Raw genomic sequence first — 15,567 nt, forward strand, 5'->3', positions numbered from 1 at the left:
GGAAGAAAAAAAAAAAAAGAAGATGTTAATGCTTTAACTTCAAAGATGGCCTGAGAATTTCCTGCCACGAAAATAATGCAGAATGGCTCTGCCTGTCTCATGTATTAACAGCTTGCATATTTATGAGCAAAAGTTGATGTCTACCCCAGCCAGGGAGGCACTGAGCCACGGAGAGCGCGACACCACCTCATTTCTAAATCCAGTCAATTCCTGAAAGACAGGGCATAAATCTCCCCAAATTAGGAGAGCTGGAAGCAGCATTTCCTGCCCATCTCTCTCAGCTCCAGGCCCTTTTCTCAGCTCTGCTCAACCTCTCCCAGCATGACAGCTACAAAGCAAGCAGCCAAAAGGGAGGTAATCCAGAACCTACAGCTTCAGCACCCTGGGAGAAGGGCTCAGGTCGGACCTGCTGACCTCTGGAGGTCCTTCCAGCCGGTCTCACCCTACGATTGCAAGCCACAACATTTCTTATACCCCATCAGGCACTGCCATCATCGCCTCAGCTCCGAGACTCGGCAACACCACTTTTTAACGTGGCTCTGTTTAACTGCCAGCTGCTGTACTGCTCTTTAAGTATTAATGATCTAAACAACACATTGGCAACCAAACAGAGATGGGGAGACTGTGATTTGCACTCAGACGTATGCCACTCATTCATTAGCTTATCTTGTGGCTGTTTCCTCAAACCTCCTCTTTTAAGCACAAATTAGAGTCTTCTCCAGCCCCACAGCCCACGCCAAGCTCACTCACCGTTCCCTACCAGCCAGCTGTCTGGATGACCCACAGAATATCAAACAAGACTGACCTGTTCCTCAGACAAGGTCCTCAGAAGACATGGAGGACTCCAATAACTTGAGCCCATCAAAGTAGGACTTGCTACTGATCTGAGGGGAAACGCCTCTTCCTCTTAATGTACCCCCTGCAGCAGCCAGGTCCAAGCTCAAAGATGTTATCTCTGTTAAAAGCTCTCCATGGGCTAATGAAAACCACTGTAAAATATTGATGATTTCTTTGTTTAATTCTGTTTAATATTCCCTTTCTTTAATAAAAATGTTGTAATTAACAATAGTGAGGATTTTGCTCTTTTTTAACTGAGGCACCTCTTAATATATCAGCTGCACAGCCAGAACAAGGTGAGTCACCTCCCTGCCTGGGGGCAAGTAAAGGGAAAAAGAAAAACTGGGCTTCTTTCCTGTATGAAAATTTCATTCTCTTTAGGATAAAACATTCTCCAGGAAAACCAGCGTATGACCTTCCTCTTAACAGCTATCACGTCAGAGTGTGCACCTCCAGTAGCTGGAGCTTCAGAAGAAGAAGAAACACCAGACCCTCAGAAAATGATGCTTTTGAAAGGGTTTGAAAGCAGGTGGTATAAAAAAAGTAAAATTGGCAGCCTCTCAACTCACCACTCTCTTCCAGAACTTTGGCTCATGGGCTGAGGTTGCCTAAATCCCAACACAGCTCTGACAATGAGTCATTTTATGACAAACCCCAGGCTTCATTATCTGCCTCACCAAACCCCAGCCGGAGCCACACACTGCAAACCTGCAAACTCTTCTTAATAGCTCCTTGTTTTCCCTTGGCCGCACGACCATGCTGTTGTCCTGGCTTTCAGGCTTAAAGAGCTACGGACTATGAGAGCAGCTGCATTTGCAGTACCACTCCCTAACTCCCTGTTCTGGCCACGGCCTGCAATTTAAGAATGCTAAAGTGTTCTGCAAAGTTGCACTTGAGACCAGAATTAGAGCAGAGGTGAGAAAAAGAAGCGAAAAGAAAGTCACCGGTAGAACAACACCTGAGGTGCTAATATGAAGCAAAAATTGCTCCCAACACAGTGGTGTAAAGTTGCAGAGCCTTTCAGAAAAGCTACAGCAAAATCTCCCTTTAATTCCGCAGCTGAGAATCAGCAGTTTAAATGAGAAAGGATCTCTGCCCCTTGCTCTGCTTTTGGGTCAGAGCAGAGCACAGGGACTGTCCCACAGGCAGGGAGACGCAGTGAAGAGTTTTCCTAGTTTTGACATACAGCACCCATCACCTCCACCACTCTTTAGAGAGATGAACAGCAAGAGCAGCCTCTGCTTTTTGGCAAACAGTGGCATCCAGAGGGACCCATCGTGAAAAGCCCCTCACAGACAGACAAAGCTCTGATCTAAAGATGGGGCAGAGGCACTGTCACTGCCCCGAGGCTGCCCGCATTTGCACACCCCAGACCTCCAGCGTCCCAGAGCACGTAAACTCCTGGAGCAAGACCACATCCCAAACACATCAGAGGGAAAACAAACTCACTTTCCCTCTCTCCTCCCAAGCCTGAAGTGCTGAAAGTGACCCACACTGTGGGACAGAGCATACAGCTGTGGCAAACACCACACAGGCCCATCATGTGCCTCCCACAACATGCTCGGGTTCCAGCTTCACCTCCTTGCAGAGACCTTTGGTAGTCTCAAACGCTGCCACACCAGCCCTCACCTTGCAGAAAGGAGCGTGAGGTCTAATGCTGGCACAGGACAGGCTTGGAGACAGGCCACCTCCTCTGTAGCCTGTCCTGCCACCTCCTGCGGTCGCAGAGCCATAGCTGTAGTGCCACCTAACCCCCTGTGAGCCCACAGCAGCTCCCTGGCCCAGAAGGATGCTCACCTGGTGGCTGGTTCCCTGACGTGACGCATCATGGAGAACACTGCTTGCTACCACCCTTCACCAGCTCCCAAGCCTGTGCCTGCCGACTAAAACAACTAACAGCTTCATTCCCCCGCCAGAGCACACATAAGCAGAAATACTCGCTGCCGTCTCACTGCCTCCCTCCCCGAGCTGTGGGGGCCACGGAACCCTCCTACCAAGGCACTCGCTGCTGCAAGCACCACGTCTGAACAAAGCAGCCCCTTCTGCGGGAAGACTGGGAAATAAATGACCCCAGACATAATAAAGATCTCCACAGATATTCTCTAGTCAGCCAACCTGGCTTAACCTTTTCCTTAGCAGAATCCTCTCTACGTCTGAGGGACTATTTTAACTGGGCTCATGAGATTGCTATAGTTTTCATTTTTTAAATATATGTCCATGCTGCCTGTCATTTTTAACTCTCCCTCGCCTAGCAAGGAGAGATCCCACTGGAAAGCGTTGACCCTTTGTGCCAAGATTTGCATATGAGGTTTTTGGGAGGAAAAAGGCATTTTCTGCCTGTGAGATATTGTTTGCACTGTCATAGCCTTGCAGCAGTTAGTTCGAACAGCTGGCAGGAAAGCTCCACTCCAAAGTGCTAAGCACTGTACAAACACACTGTCCAGGTGTGCATCCATCCAGACTTCAGCACGGCCTTGTAGCACCAGCAGGAAAAGCACCCAAGGGGTCACTATCCACCGCCACCCGCTTCAAATCCCGCAGAACAACCTGCTGCTCCGCTCTGCAAGCTGCAGAGCCAACACACAACAGGAATCAGCTGTCTCTAATGCCACAGCCAACAGGGGCTTAAAATAAACCCAGTCTGGGGCAGCACTATAATCAGAGAGAGGACAGACAGAGCAGAAGTATCACTCATCTGATTCGCTTTGTGAAAACTAAAATTAAAGAAAACTGCAAATCTCTGAAACTTGGGGAGGGAGGGAAGAGCAGAGAAACAATTTTATGCTGGCTATTTCTAGCGGGAAGCGTGGGGAGAGGGACTATGACTCTATGTTGCACTAAAGGATAAACCTGCTCGCTCTAATCCAATTTACGCCTCAGCATGCACAGCACAAAACAGGCTCAGGAACAAAAGGAGTGGCAGTTCACAGGGCGGCAGGAACGCTCTGGAGGGTGCGGTGCTAAACGATAACTTAAGGGGTTATTGAATAGATTAGTGGGAACCGCAGAGAGAACACATTTGCATCTCTTTCAGCTGCTCCACATCAGATGCAATAGCAGCCTCTGCTCACAGTCACTTAATTGTTCCAAGGTTGTTGAGAGGGAAAAAGTGTCTTTTTTTTGTACTGCAGAATTCTGGGAAGAGCCATGCTTGGCTTTAAGAGCCATCTAACATTAGGAAAATTTTTATTCAGTCTCATAAACCTGCTGGACTTTGCTTTGCTTCAGTAAAAGCTCAGTCTGTTCTGCTGCCTCTGCAGGGCAGGTAGGAGCTCCAGGCCTTTGCAGGGGGACAGACCAGGCTACGGCTGCTCATGGAGGTGGGTGTAGGCAGCTCCCACCCCAGACGATTACTCATGTTGCAGAATAGATTCTGCACATGGGGAAGAGGGAAGGAGTGAGTTGTAATGCTGTGACAGCATCTGCCATGAGAAAAGCAGCAGGGAAAGGTGATTCCGGGTCACAGCTTTGCCAGGTGTGCCTCTCAGAAAGCTGTGCATCAAGGGAAGTCAGCCCTAAAAGCATGGATCTGCCCAGGGAGGAGGTTCAGCTTACCATGGACTCTGCTGCCAACATCACTGTCGCGCCCATCCGCTGGCTGGTCGCTCTGGCAGCTCTCCGTGGCGCTGAGGGCAGCCCCCTGCTCGCTGCCCAGGCTGCTGTGGCTCCCTGAGAGGGCAGGAGAGTGGGTTCTCCCCAGCGCCATGGCCTGGCTGGGTTCCCCAATGGGTGCTGCAGGGACACAACAGAGTGATGCTGCTGTGGGAGGAAGAAGTGGATGCAGATGCTGGCCTAGGCCCTGAGAGAGCAACAGCCACCCCGCTCCCAGCCAGGAACCCTCAGGAGCACGGTCAAAACCCAGTTCCCATGCTCAGCTCCTAAAACGGTACCAGCAATTCCCATGTTATAAAGTCAGGAGTGAGGAGCTGGCTGGAGACGTGCTGCCGGGCAGCCAGAAGCAGCTCCCAACTGCAAGGGCAGACCCTAAAAGGCTGCAAGCCAGCAGAGCAACCCACCACCAATATGACCACTGATACTATTCCAGTGAGAAAGGACCAGATCCTCACCTGGCACAGCTAAAGCCAGTGGGCTGCACCTGCATACGGCAGGCAAGCAGCTGAGCCAAAACCCACAGTACCCACAGAGCCAAACATTCAAGCACTTTACACTTCTCTCCCTCCAGCCACAAGGAATAGCAACTCCTCACCCAGTCCTGCGCGGTGCTTTCTGCCTTGTGAGCCTTTTGACCCCGCAGGTAAAGGTTTGTCATCCAGGCTAGAGGAACTGAACTCCGAGTCGCTCTCACTGTCGCTAGAAACCACTGCAGAAAAGATCGGGGGGAGGAGAGGAGAGAGACAGTTATTCACAATGTTCATAACACTTACCAAAGAGGGTGCCAGATGGATCCAAATAAAACATGAACAAATGCTGACTCGCTGATCACGTTCTCCCTCTCCAAAAGGAGCCCTACCTGCAGTTCCCCCACAGCTGTTCACTCTTCCTCTCAAACATGATGTGCTTTTACTTTTTACAAATGATTTATAACTCTGCTGCACATACTCCAGCGGTGCCAGCACCTGAAGCAGATGCACACACCACCAGTGCTTCTCCTAAACTTCACTGAGACCTCACTGCAGGACCATGCATCGCCCCTGCACCGTGCTTTGCTGCCCAGAGCTTCCTGCTGCAAAGCCAAGAGACCTGCGGTGTGGCTGGTCTGGGAGCTGGGCTGTGCTCCCACTGACCCCTGTGCCAGCACACCAGCAAGCCGCCTCCTCATGCCATTTGCCGTCTACCCATGTGGGGCTGACACGCTAAGGGCTGGGCTGCTCAGTTGCAGGGTCCCCTCTCCACCATAAAGCATCCACATTTGAGTAATGTGGGGAGAAGGGCCGGCCTCCTCCAAGCCACATTTCAAGTGCAGCAGGGCCTCTGTGGAGGCTCTAGGATCTATGAGGAAAACACCAGATAAGTACTGAGTACATCAAATATAAAACTCTGCAGTGATTACACCAAGAACCAGCCTTATTAGCTCATTGTCCATTCAGCAGACACTCATCCCTATCAGCTCACTGCCCAGAACTAAATTACTCCTATGCCCCCGAGGCTTAAAAGGCAAGAGTGGCTACTCTTCCGCAAGGAGACTGTTCCCTCATTTCAAGGCCACTTTTTTTTTCTTCTTCCTACCCCCCGAATTCTGGACCTAATCCTGCTGCTTTTCACCCTTCGTAGCTTCCACAAGAGCTGAATGAGCCTCATTTTGCCAGACACAACTTCCCACATTAGCAGGTTGTTTCCACTTTACCATGCAATTATGCAAGCACCTCTCTTGCTTATACCAGTGTAAAAGACAACTCGACTGCCAGCTGCTCTTGGTAAAATGAGAAAGGTGTTTTTCCAGCTCCTGGATTTTTGTATTGGCCTGATCTTAGAACAGAAATGATGGGGCTGAGGAGGAAGATAACGGAAAAACAGCTGTCTTTTTTTTGAGGGACTGCACCTACAGCATTTTTCTGCCTGACCAAGGCAGATACCAGCTCTCCTGGCAGATCTGAAGCCATTTCAAACAGTGGGTCACAATTCCTGGTAGAAAGTACAATATTGACTCATGCGGGATATAGAGTAGGCAACACTGCAACCTACAGCCTCTACCGTAGAAAAGGATGCCCCAACTATTTCTTTGTATTCATCAATATGTATTTATAAGCCCACATTCACATGAGAACCGAGTTCCCCGTTCAGCTACTGAACAAACCACCTTGCCCCCTGAGCTGTGTTACTTGTAGTGCCCAACCTCATGGTGTTGCTGGGTGCAGGAGGAACGTGGGTGCTGTCATACAAGGCAATGAACACGGGGTAGCAAAGGGAGCTGTCAGTTCATCTCTGTATCAGCCCCAAAATTCACTACATGCACTTCTCATAGCTACAAACCTTTTAACACTTCCCAGGGCAGGAGGACGGGCATCCCTCCCCTTGCACAGGCAAGTACAAGCTGTCAAACGTTTCTGCCAAGGACCTCGGCAGACGTTCCTGTATTCAGGCAGCGATCTGTACTACACAAAATATTTTATTAAAAAAAAAAATTAATACCTAAAATAGCGCTTTTCTGGAGTTAACATCTCTGAGGATATTAAAGCTGGCTGCCAGTGTTATTGCAAAGCGTTATTGAAGTTGCCCTGGCGGGCAGCTCCCCACACACACCACACTGCTGAGAAGTGTTGCGCAGGGGTTAGGCTGCCCAGACCCCTCCTCGCTGCCCACACAGCCTTTCCCTGGGCTCCCACTCCTCCTGCATCCGCAGCTTTCCCCTCCCAGCACCATCAAATTGGAACCTCTCCCCTGCAGGGAAATGGGCTGTGGGGCTGAGGTGGGAAGAACGCGAAGCCCCGTTACAAGCAGGGGTCTGCACTTCTGGCTAAGAGCTCTCAAAGCAAAGGTTTGGCTTTGGGCTTTGCTGTCTTAAATACAGCTTCACTACTTCCCCAAAGTGCCCTGGGAGAGGTGGGGATACATATAAATACTGTTAATAACAACCCATACATACCAGGCTCTTTGCTACAAAATCCAAATCGCAGCTCTGAAAATCATTCTGACCATCCCATTGCCCAATTCCCTCAGCAAATGCACTCCTGTCCCACTTGGTCATCATCCTTTTTTGGCCTCCTGGATTCATAAATTCCATCGCTTTAGAACAGCTCCTTCCTTCATGAATCCTTTAAAAATGCTGGAAGTCAGGAATCAGTGGAGGTGACTTTAGCTGCCTTCCCTTCTGCCATTCAGCAGTTCAGAGAGGACCAGCACAAGAGGAGGCAAATATTAATGACACGAAGGCACTCACACTGCAGGAGCAGCCCTGTCTGCTCTCATTTCCTCTGCTGCCAATAAGAGTGTATTTTACCCACTGCACCAATGTATCCCTTTAAGGTAATTTTTCTCCCAAAGCTCCCAGACCTTCTGCTGGCACTTTCCAGAGCCCAGAAGTCATAAATCTGGTGTTCCAGCAGTTGCTGATATATCAATAAGAGCCGTTGGACAGCTGTACTTTCAGAGAACGTAACAGATTTATCCCTCTCCATCTCCAGCTGACTGAAAAAAAGCTCATAAGAAAAATTATGCCAAAATAAAACTTGCAAGAAAAGCAGCATTCCCACAAGGAATGGGTCACTTATCGAGGGCCTGAACCCCTGCCGCTGCTGACAGAGCCCACGATCCCTCCAACACATGGTTCAACCTCCAAGCCAGAGGTACTGGAGCCTTGTGCCACAGAGAGCCACAGGGAACGGTAGAGAGCTGCCAGGCTGCACTTAACCCCAGCAGCAGAGGATGTGAGGAGGCAGTACCGAGGCCAAAGGAGCACTTGGCTGGGATTGAGGTCTAATACTAAATGCATTTGGCACAGGCACACCCACAATGGGAAGAACCAGCCATGCTCCCTCCCACTGCCCATCGCAGGGCAGAGCTCAGTCCCTGCACACACAAAGCTTGGCACTTCTTGCGGCTGCCAAAAATACAGAAAAAGCACGTGGGGACGCATGGGCACCCTGCAGCAACAGCTCTGGACAGCTGCACATGCTCAGATGTGCAGCCAAGATGCACTGGATGAGCAGGCTGAGTACGAGCCCTCAAGCACGCCGCTCCCCTGCAGCACCCGTATCATCAGCCTTTGCAAACACAGCCTCTGGGGAGTAGGGACACCGATAACTTCTGGACACTGCAGGTGGGAGGGTCGGAGATAAAGAGTTTTATTACAACCCAAGTGTCTCACTGACTGCAGCCAGATCACACCCAGGGTTGCCTGCAGTTGCAGGGACATCTCCAAGCAGGAGGAGGGGACTGGATCCAACTGCTCTCACTTTCAGAAGTAGTACACGCGCAGCTTCAGCAGTGCACAAACTTGTGGAGAAGCTGGACGACCCCCTTGGTGGCCTGCAAAGTGCTTGACATGCCCCAGCGTCTCCTCTCTGCTCCGTCACTGAGGGATTTGGCCTCAAGCACACAGACACCGGACAAACCCGCTGCATGCCCCTGCCCAGCTCGCTGCTCCTGTGCCTCTGACAGCACCGAGCCCAGCACGTCGCATTGCTTGGCAACAGGACTAGAACACATTGCAACAGGAGAAACCACCGGAGACTAAGCAGAGCAGCAGGCAACCCTCATGCCAAACAGTGCAACAGCTCAGGGATCTCACTTCTTTTTTCCACCCAGATGCTTTGCATTTTTTTCAGCAGAACTCAGAGTTCGGAAGAAGGAAAGCCCTGCTGCTTATTGCTCCCCACCCCCTGATGGCCTCGTCCCACCTGACCCAGTGCAGAAACCCACCCACATTCCACCACATGGAGCAGAGCTGCTCCCCAGCACAAGAAATATTACTGCTATTCTCCCCATGACAATACATTTGTGCCTTAACTAATAGCAGGGTTCCCATGGCAACTGCTTGTTTATTACAGAAAAACTAAAGGCAACGGCAAATCCCAGTGTCAGTCAGCGCAAGAGAAATAATGCGTGTGTAAAAATAAAACTTCTTCCTGGTGGGTTTGGCTTTTCTTCCAAGAGGCACGTTCCTGCAGTCCTTCGGTCCCGCTGCCTTCCCACCCTCCTGCAGCAGCAGCGGCCACCACCCAGGGCCTGGCACTGATCCCTTCCTTTTGAGGGGGGAAAAAGGGACACGAGGTTTGTCCCATCCCTGCTGAAAGGCAGCTCCTGGCATGGAGGATGTCAAAAGGACAACCAGGGCTCTTCTCTCCCAGGCTCTCCAGTGGCTGTACTGGGACATTGCTCTGCCTGTGCTGGTCCCACCTCACTTGAATCCCCTAATAGCTGAGAGACAGCTCCTTCAGCACCTCAGGAGGCAAGTGGTGGGGTTAGACACGGCTGGCCAAGATAACAGAATCCCCACCAAGAGCAGCCTATCAGAGTCACACACGTTAAGTGCCAGAGCTCGTTCCTGAGAACATCCTGCCAAACAAGCAACAGGACTTTCTCTACTCAGTGCTGAAAGGACATGTTCAGATGAGGGTGTACGAGATGTGAGCTGACAAATGCTATCAGCCAGGCAGCGGTAAGGCAGGCTGCCCTGTCAGCCACAGCCTCGTAAAGCTCAGTCCAGGTCCAGTCACATATTCATGCTGGCTATATCACAGCTACATCATCTCCACAGGGGAAGGCGGCTGCCCTGCACATTGCAGAGGTTTCGGATGACAAAACAGCAGAAGTCCCAGTACTGGCAGGTGAAAAAGAGTTAAACACAGGGGCAAGATGTACAAGCTCCCAGCTCCAGAGATGAATTACAGCCCGCAGTGCCCATTGAAAGCTGTCCAGAGGACAGGCAGCCTAACAGAAAAGGGCAACAAGGAAAGAAAGCACCAGAAAATAAAACCATAAATTAATTCTATCCAACCCATAAAATAGCAGCCAGCCAAAAATCAGAGCAGAGGGAGAAAGGCAGCTCACCACCCACATCAAAGCTTACCAAAGGCCACTTTGCTGTCCTCCACCTGCTCCTTTGCTGCTCCTGATGGTATTTAGGGGGAGGCTTTCTCCCAAAACAAAATTCAATTAAAAAGCTGAACTAAAAAGCTGGCCAGGTCTGGGCCTGCTACATTTGACTCGTAATGCTTTCTGTATCATGTGAACAGAAAATACCTCATAAATCAGTTCATTTGCTAAGACAACTCCTTCCAAGCATCTCCTAGAGGGAAGCACAACCCATCTACTGTTGATCTAATTTGTCTTTAATTACAAAAGTTACAGTAGGGCTGGGAGTACTTTCCTAGCTGGGGCCTGAAGAGAAGGTTTCTAAACCCGACTCTCCTGAGTCCTCTTTATTAAAAGGTTATTTCCCCCTACACTACTGATAAGATTTATCTTGATGTGGAAGAGTGTATGCTGCTGGTACGCTGAAGAGGTCTCCTCCAATTGAGGGGATCTAATAGCAAAAGACAGAAGGGGAGAGAGGCCAGACAGTTCTGCTAATCCACACCAGAAAAAAAATAACAGAAATCAAAGCAGACTGGCAACAGCTTTAATTCTGTAGCATCCATCCACTGCTGTGCTAATGACCCTGAGCGCTCAGCTCCTCAATGCCGGGCTGCTGTTTCCCCCCAGCTGGCTCTAGGCACAGCTCTGGAGTGGGCATACGAACAACAACAGGGTAGGCAGATGGAAGAGGGGGGGAAAAAAGCCCTACAAGGCAGCACTGTGAATGGGATCTGACATGGCAGCAATCCAAGATGCCACATGTGATACAAAGGTCTACTTCAATCAAGGTCTACCTCAAAGACCAGGGATGTGAGTGTTGAAGCTAATAAATCTTGAGGCTTGTCAGTGCTCTGGCCCCAGCCCTGCAGAGGGCTGAGTTAATCAACAGCTTCTCTGAGACACATTTAAAGAGCAACTCAGCCTTGAGCTTTCCATACTCCTCCCCAAGGCCTGGGAAAGAAGCTTCACCCTCTTCCAGTCTCACCTGCAGAGGGGAGGCAGGCACAAAAGGACAGAGCATCAGCTTGCTCCTGCCCACTGACTGTAGAAGAGTATCTCTGCTCAATTGCTCCAGGAAGATCCCAGGGAGATGCTGGCAGTGTAATTTCTAACCCTGCTCAAAGCAACTTGAGGTATCTGCCCAATGGTGCTCTGTAGAGCAGCAGAAGCAAGAAGCAAGCAGCCCCAAGGAGGGAGGGAATGAGACCAGCCTTTTGTCAGCCTTGGCTGCACAGCTATGTCCATCAGTGGCACCATGCTATGTAGTTCAGCAGGAGGAGTTCTTTGAGCTGTGACCGCAGCCAGGTGTCTGCTTCACAGCTTGCCCTTCTCTTGGCAGTCCTAACAAGATAGTGGAGGCTGCAGGGAATGGAGGAAAGTAAGGGTGTACTGAAGGACAGGGAGTCCAGGAGGACTAGGGCTAGTCTAGGCCACCAATGTGAACATAAATAACAGTGAAACATGAAAAACATACCATAGCATAAAAAATCCAACACTTCCCACATGGGAAACACACATCTTCTGGGCTATCCCTTACCTCTAACAGAGAGCCTTCCCTATAAGGTGAATCCTACTAGAAACAGTAGAAGCCAGGTCCTTCTCCCCACCTGCTTCCTGCGTATGGAGCAGACAACCAACCTTTTCCCCTGGCCCAGGTGAAGGATCGGCTGGTCCCAATGCTCTCTGCCTCCGGCATGGCTGGCTCGCTTAGCCAAGGTTGCGAGTGCAGCTCACTGGATTTGCTGCTGCTCTTCAAAGGTGTGATGTACTTGGGCAGCCCTTTGTAGAACCACGCACCAGACCTCTTCCAAACCTGTTCGAGACAGAGACACAACACCTTAAGCCAAGGGTTTCTACAGCAAGAGAGCACAGCCAGCACCAAACAAGCTCCCCACCAAGCTCGGCCCAGCCACTCCCTCTGAGCTACCTGACCCCACTCAAAGATGGGGAGAGTCAAGCCTTTCAGCTCACTGAGCCCAACGGTTTGCCCGTGCTCTGCAACTACCACAGCACCCTAAATTCCTCCCCACACACTGTCATCTCAGCTTCACCTCGGTCCTTCTTCCACCACTAAAAAAATCACAAATTTGAATGTGCAACAGGCACAGATTGAAGAGGGAGCAGAGTGACTGTGCAAACCACGAAGCTTCTTACATTCTCTGGGTGAAGACTAGATGTTTCTCTGACGCTGTGCTTCAGTCAAACACATGTTCCCAGGCTTACTACAAGGATATCGGGATATGAAGTTCCCTAGCCTGCACTAAGCAGCAGGCAGATCAGATTCTGCATCTGTTGCCTTCCCATTGGGAATGCCCACAAAGCAAAGCTTCCTGGAGAGAGCAGGCACGTGCCATGGGTGGCAATAGCCCCAAGCACATGCTTTGCTGAAGAGTAAAACAAGTCTTGCACTGGCTGGAGGGGCAGCAAGGCTTGACAAGGCTCTCCTGTTGCACCAGGTCCCTCACCTGGGGACTTCTGAGAGAGCCAAAGACCAGCAGCAGCTGAGGGATGTGGGTGGCAATGCCAGGACAGCAGAAATGCAGTCTCCTGCGGTACCGAATGGCACAATCTCAGTGTTCATTTCACAGAGCAATTCAGGCTAAGCCAGATCATTTAACAAGTGTGCTTGAAAACCCCGGAAAGAGAACACCACTCAAATAACCTGAACCTGCAGCAGGAAACGGACTGGGAGCGCTAAACTGTAATATCTCCTGTAAGAACGCCCTCTACTCTCCAATTTAGTTTTAATGCAGCTTATGATGAAGGAGGTCTATTAAGTATATTTAATATAAAGCCCGCTGTGAGCCAGAGGAAGGCAAAAGGATGGCAGCTCAGACAAGGAGAAACAGCCTCTAAAAGACTAATTCTTTTGTGCCTTCCAGCAGTCTAATAATGAGCTAATGAGACAGCCATGGCAAAAATAATTTAATATAGTAAAAATACCATTTTCTATTTCATGCAAGGGGGTAGAAACCTTGTAATTCTACTCAGAGTGAAGGAGATCATCAGCGTTTCTACTCCAAGTTCCCAAAGCATTTGATTAGTATCATCGTGATGGAAATGGGTGCAAATGCAGATATCCCTAATTACAGCAATAAATTTGCAATTTGCATTTAGGGCTTAATCAAAGCTGAGGGCAGTGACAACACCTGGCACTCACGAGAAGTTCTTCTCATGCAGGCACAAAACGCAGGACACCGCCGTCACCATTTCACTGATGGGAGGGGATTGCTCAGCAGGTTGCCTGGTTCCTAGTCCAGAGCCATCAACACAGAGAGCTAAAATCTCTGTGTCTGAGGTCTTGAAAGCCAAGTGAAGGCAATCAGAATTCTGAGGGCAACTTGGGAGTACGCTTTTTAAAAGAAGAACACCCAGCAGAAGGAAGCAGAGTATTGCTGTGACCCAGCACACGTTGGTTACTGTAAGAGTGCAAGAGAGATGCTTGTATGCACCACAGCAGGATCTAGAAACCAGGAAGTGAGAGCACCCTGCAATTACAGCAACATTTTCCTGCTGGGTAACAGCCCAGCGGGATGCTGAGTCTGCCATCCAAGCGAAAAGCTGGGAAGCCAGTTCCCCAAAGAAGAGAAGCCTGCAAGTTCTTCTTCTACAGAGGGGGCCTTGGCAGGCAGGACACTTCACCGGCTCCTTCACCAGCATGTGAACAGCCAAGACAGTGACCCAGCCAGTCAAGGCACAAGCTGACACAGCTCCTTCTGTCCTCTCTGCTAGCACATAGGGACTGCACAGCATTTGGTACAGCTTGTACAACAGCACTCGTCAGTTCAGCACAGAGACTCTGCTCTGCTATCCCTGCAAAACTAAGAATCAGGAAATGCAACATGTTTTTTAAATCTGGGACAGGCGTCTCTACATGGAGCTTAGCCCACTGCAACTCAGGAAAACATACAGGATGCAGGAGCTGCTTGCTGGGCAAGCCCTGGTCACCCTTGTCTCAGGAAGGCAGGAGGCCTCGGGCACAGCTGCACGTGCAGGACACAGCGGGCAGAACAGGGACTGCTGCAGCCATGGGGTTTGCACCCCGATGAGCACCATGCCTTGAGGAGGGCAGATTGTCCATCCCCTGCTGCACATCAGGTAGCTGGGGCAGATATAGCCTCCCTGCACAAACTGCTGGGGAGGAAGCAAGCCTTTCTTACAGTCATTCTCTGAACAGACCTTGCAACATCTGTAATTTAATTTGAAGCACTGAAGAGACCTATTATCTTCAGGCGAACTACAATTTAGGCGCACCATAAAACCAATCATACACAGCAAGGATTGCTGTAAGAAAAGGCTGGTCACCCCCAGGTTTCTCACTACCCCACAGCAAGTCCAGTTATAGAAAGAGTTAATGCTATAACACACCCAGCTCTGATGCAGTAATACTAGTATAAAATTGATTCAATGCATATATATATGCACTTTAAATTGGTGCTTCTAATAGAGTTTGGTCTCATTACAGCAGTATTGAAATTGTTTTGAGATCAGACCTAAAATAGCTGCAGCAAGATGCTCTCCCCTGTATTAATTCAGTACCTCTGCTCCCCCCAGGTTAGCAGCGTGCCCCATCTGAAACGATCACAGCTCACGTTCTGTCCTGCACATGGGCACACAGGTTAGTTTTAGCGTCCATGCATCAAAACAAATCCACATTGCCGACTGCTATTGATGGTAGTATCATTGATCACAAGAGTGGTCTGACATCAGAGTTCTTGTTCGATTTTAAATTAATAAATCTGTAACAGTGATTTGAGAATAAAACTCCTGTTTATTAGCAGGAGTTTGCTCCTTCCAAGGAGAACAGAGTTTTGCTCCCACAAGTCCTGTTGGCACATAAGGCGAAATCCTGCCGCCATGGCAGCCTGAAACTGGGTGGAGCTGGAATTTCATCAGCAAGAGGGACAGCCAGCCACTGCCAGTCTCTTGCAGCAACCCAATTTTAAGTAACATGGATCATCTCTTGCTCTGAGTGCTTGACAGAGGGGTGTAAAGATCTTTATCTGCATTATCCCAGATGAGGATGGGGTAGCACAGCGTGTGGCTCAGGACAGAGCAGTCACACCACCTGTCCCACTGCACTCAAACTGGACCAGCCAAACCAAAATCCATGCTAAATATTGACTTTCTTCAGGCTCCTGTCCTTCTGCCTCCCCTGAGACCTAAACTACCCTAAAGCAATGTGGGGGAGGGCACGGGGGAGATGACCTACTTTAGTAACAGACTCCTTTTTTTATTACTTCAAACCAATTT

At 49.8% G+C, this 15,567-nt stretch overlaps 1 protein-coding gene across 5 annotated transcripts in view; it reads right to left on the reverse strand.

Moving 5' to 3' along the window:
• RPH3AL (rabphilin 3A like (without C2 domains)) overlaps positions 1-15,567 on the reverse strand; it is a 44,770-nt gene that overhangs the window by 5,454 nt on the left and 23,749 nt on the right. For 3 of the 5 annotated variants that reach the window (XM_063341529.1, XM_063341530.1, XM_063341528.1), the window contains 3 exons: positions 11,953-12,127; positions 5,045-5,158; positions 4,393-4,596 (listed from right to left, as the gene is read on the reverse strand). In XM_063341529.1, the coding sequence (XP_063197599.1) occupies positions 4,393-4,596; positions 5,045-5,158; positions 11,953-12,127 (493 nt within the window). The remainder of the gene's footprint in view (positions 1-4,392; positions 4,597-5,044; positions 5,159-11,952; positions 12,128-15,567) is intronic. The other 2 variants (XM_063341532.1, XM_063341531.1) reach the window with 1 other exon arrangement.

Source organism: Chroicocephalus ridibundus, chromosome 7, assembly GCF_963924245.1.
Source record: "Chroicocephalus ridibundus chromosome 7, bChrRid1.1, whole genome shotgun sequence".
In the NCBI taxonomy this organism is placed as follows: domain Eukaryota; kingdom Metazoa; phylum Chordata; class Aves; order Charadriiformes; family Laridae; genus Chroicocephalus; species Chroicocephalus ridibundus.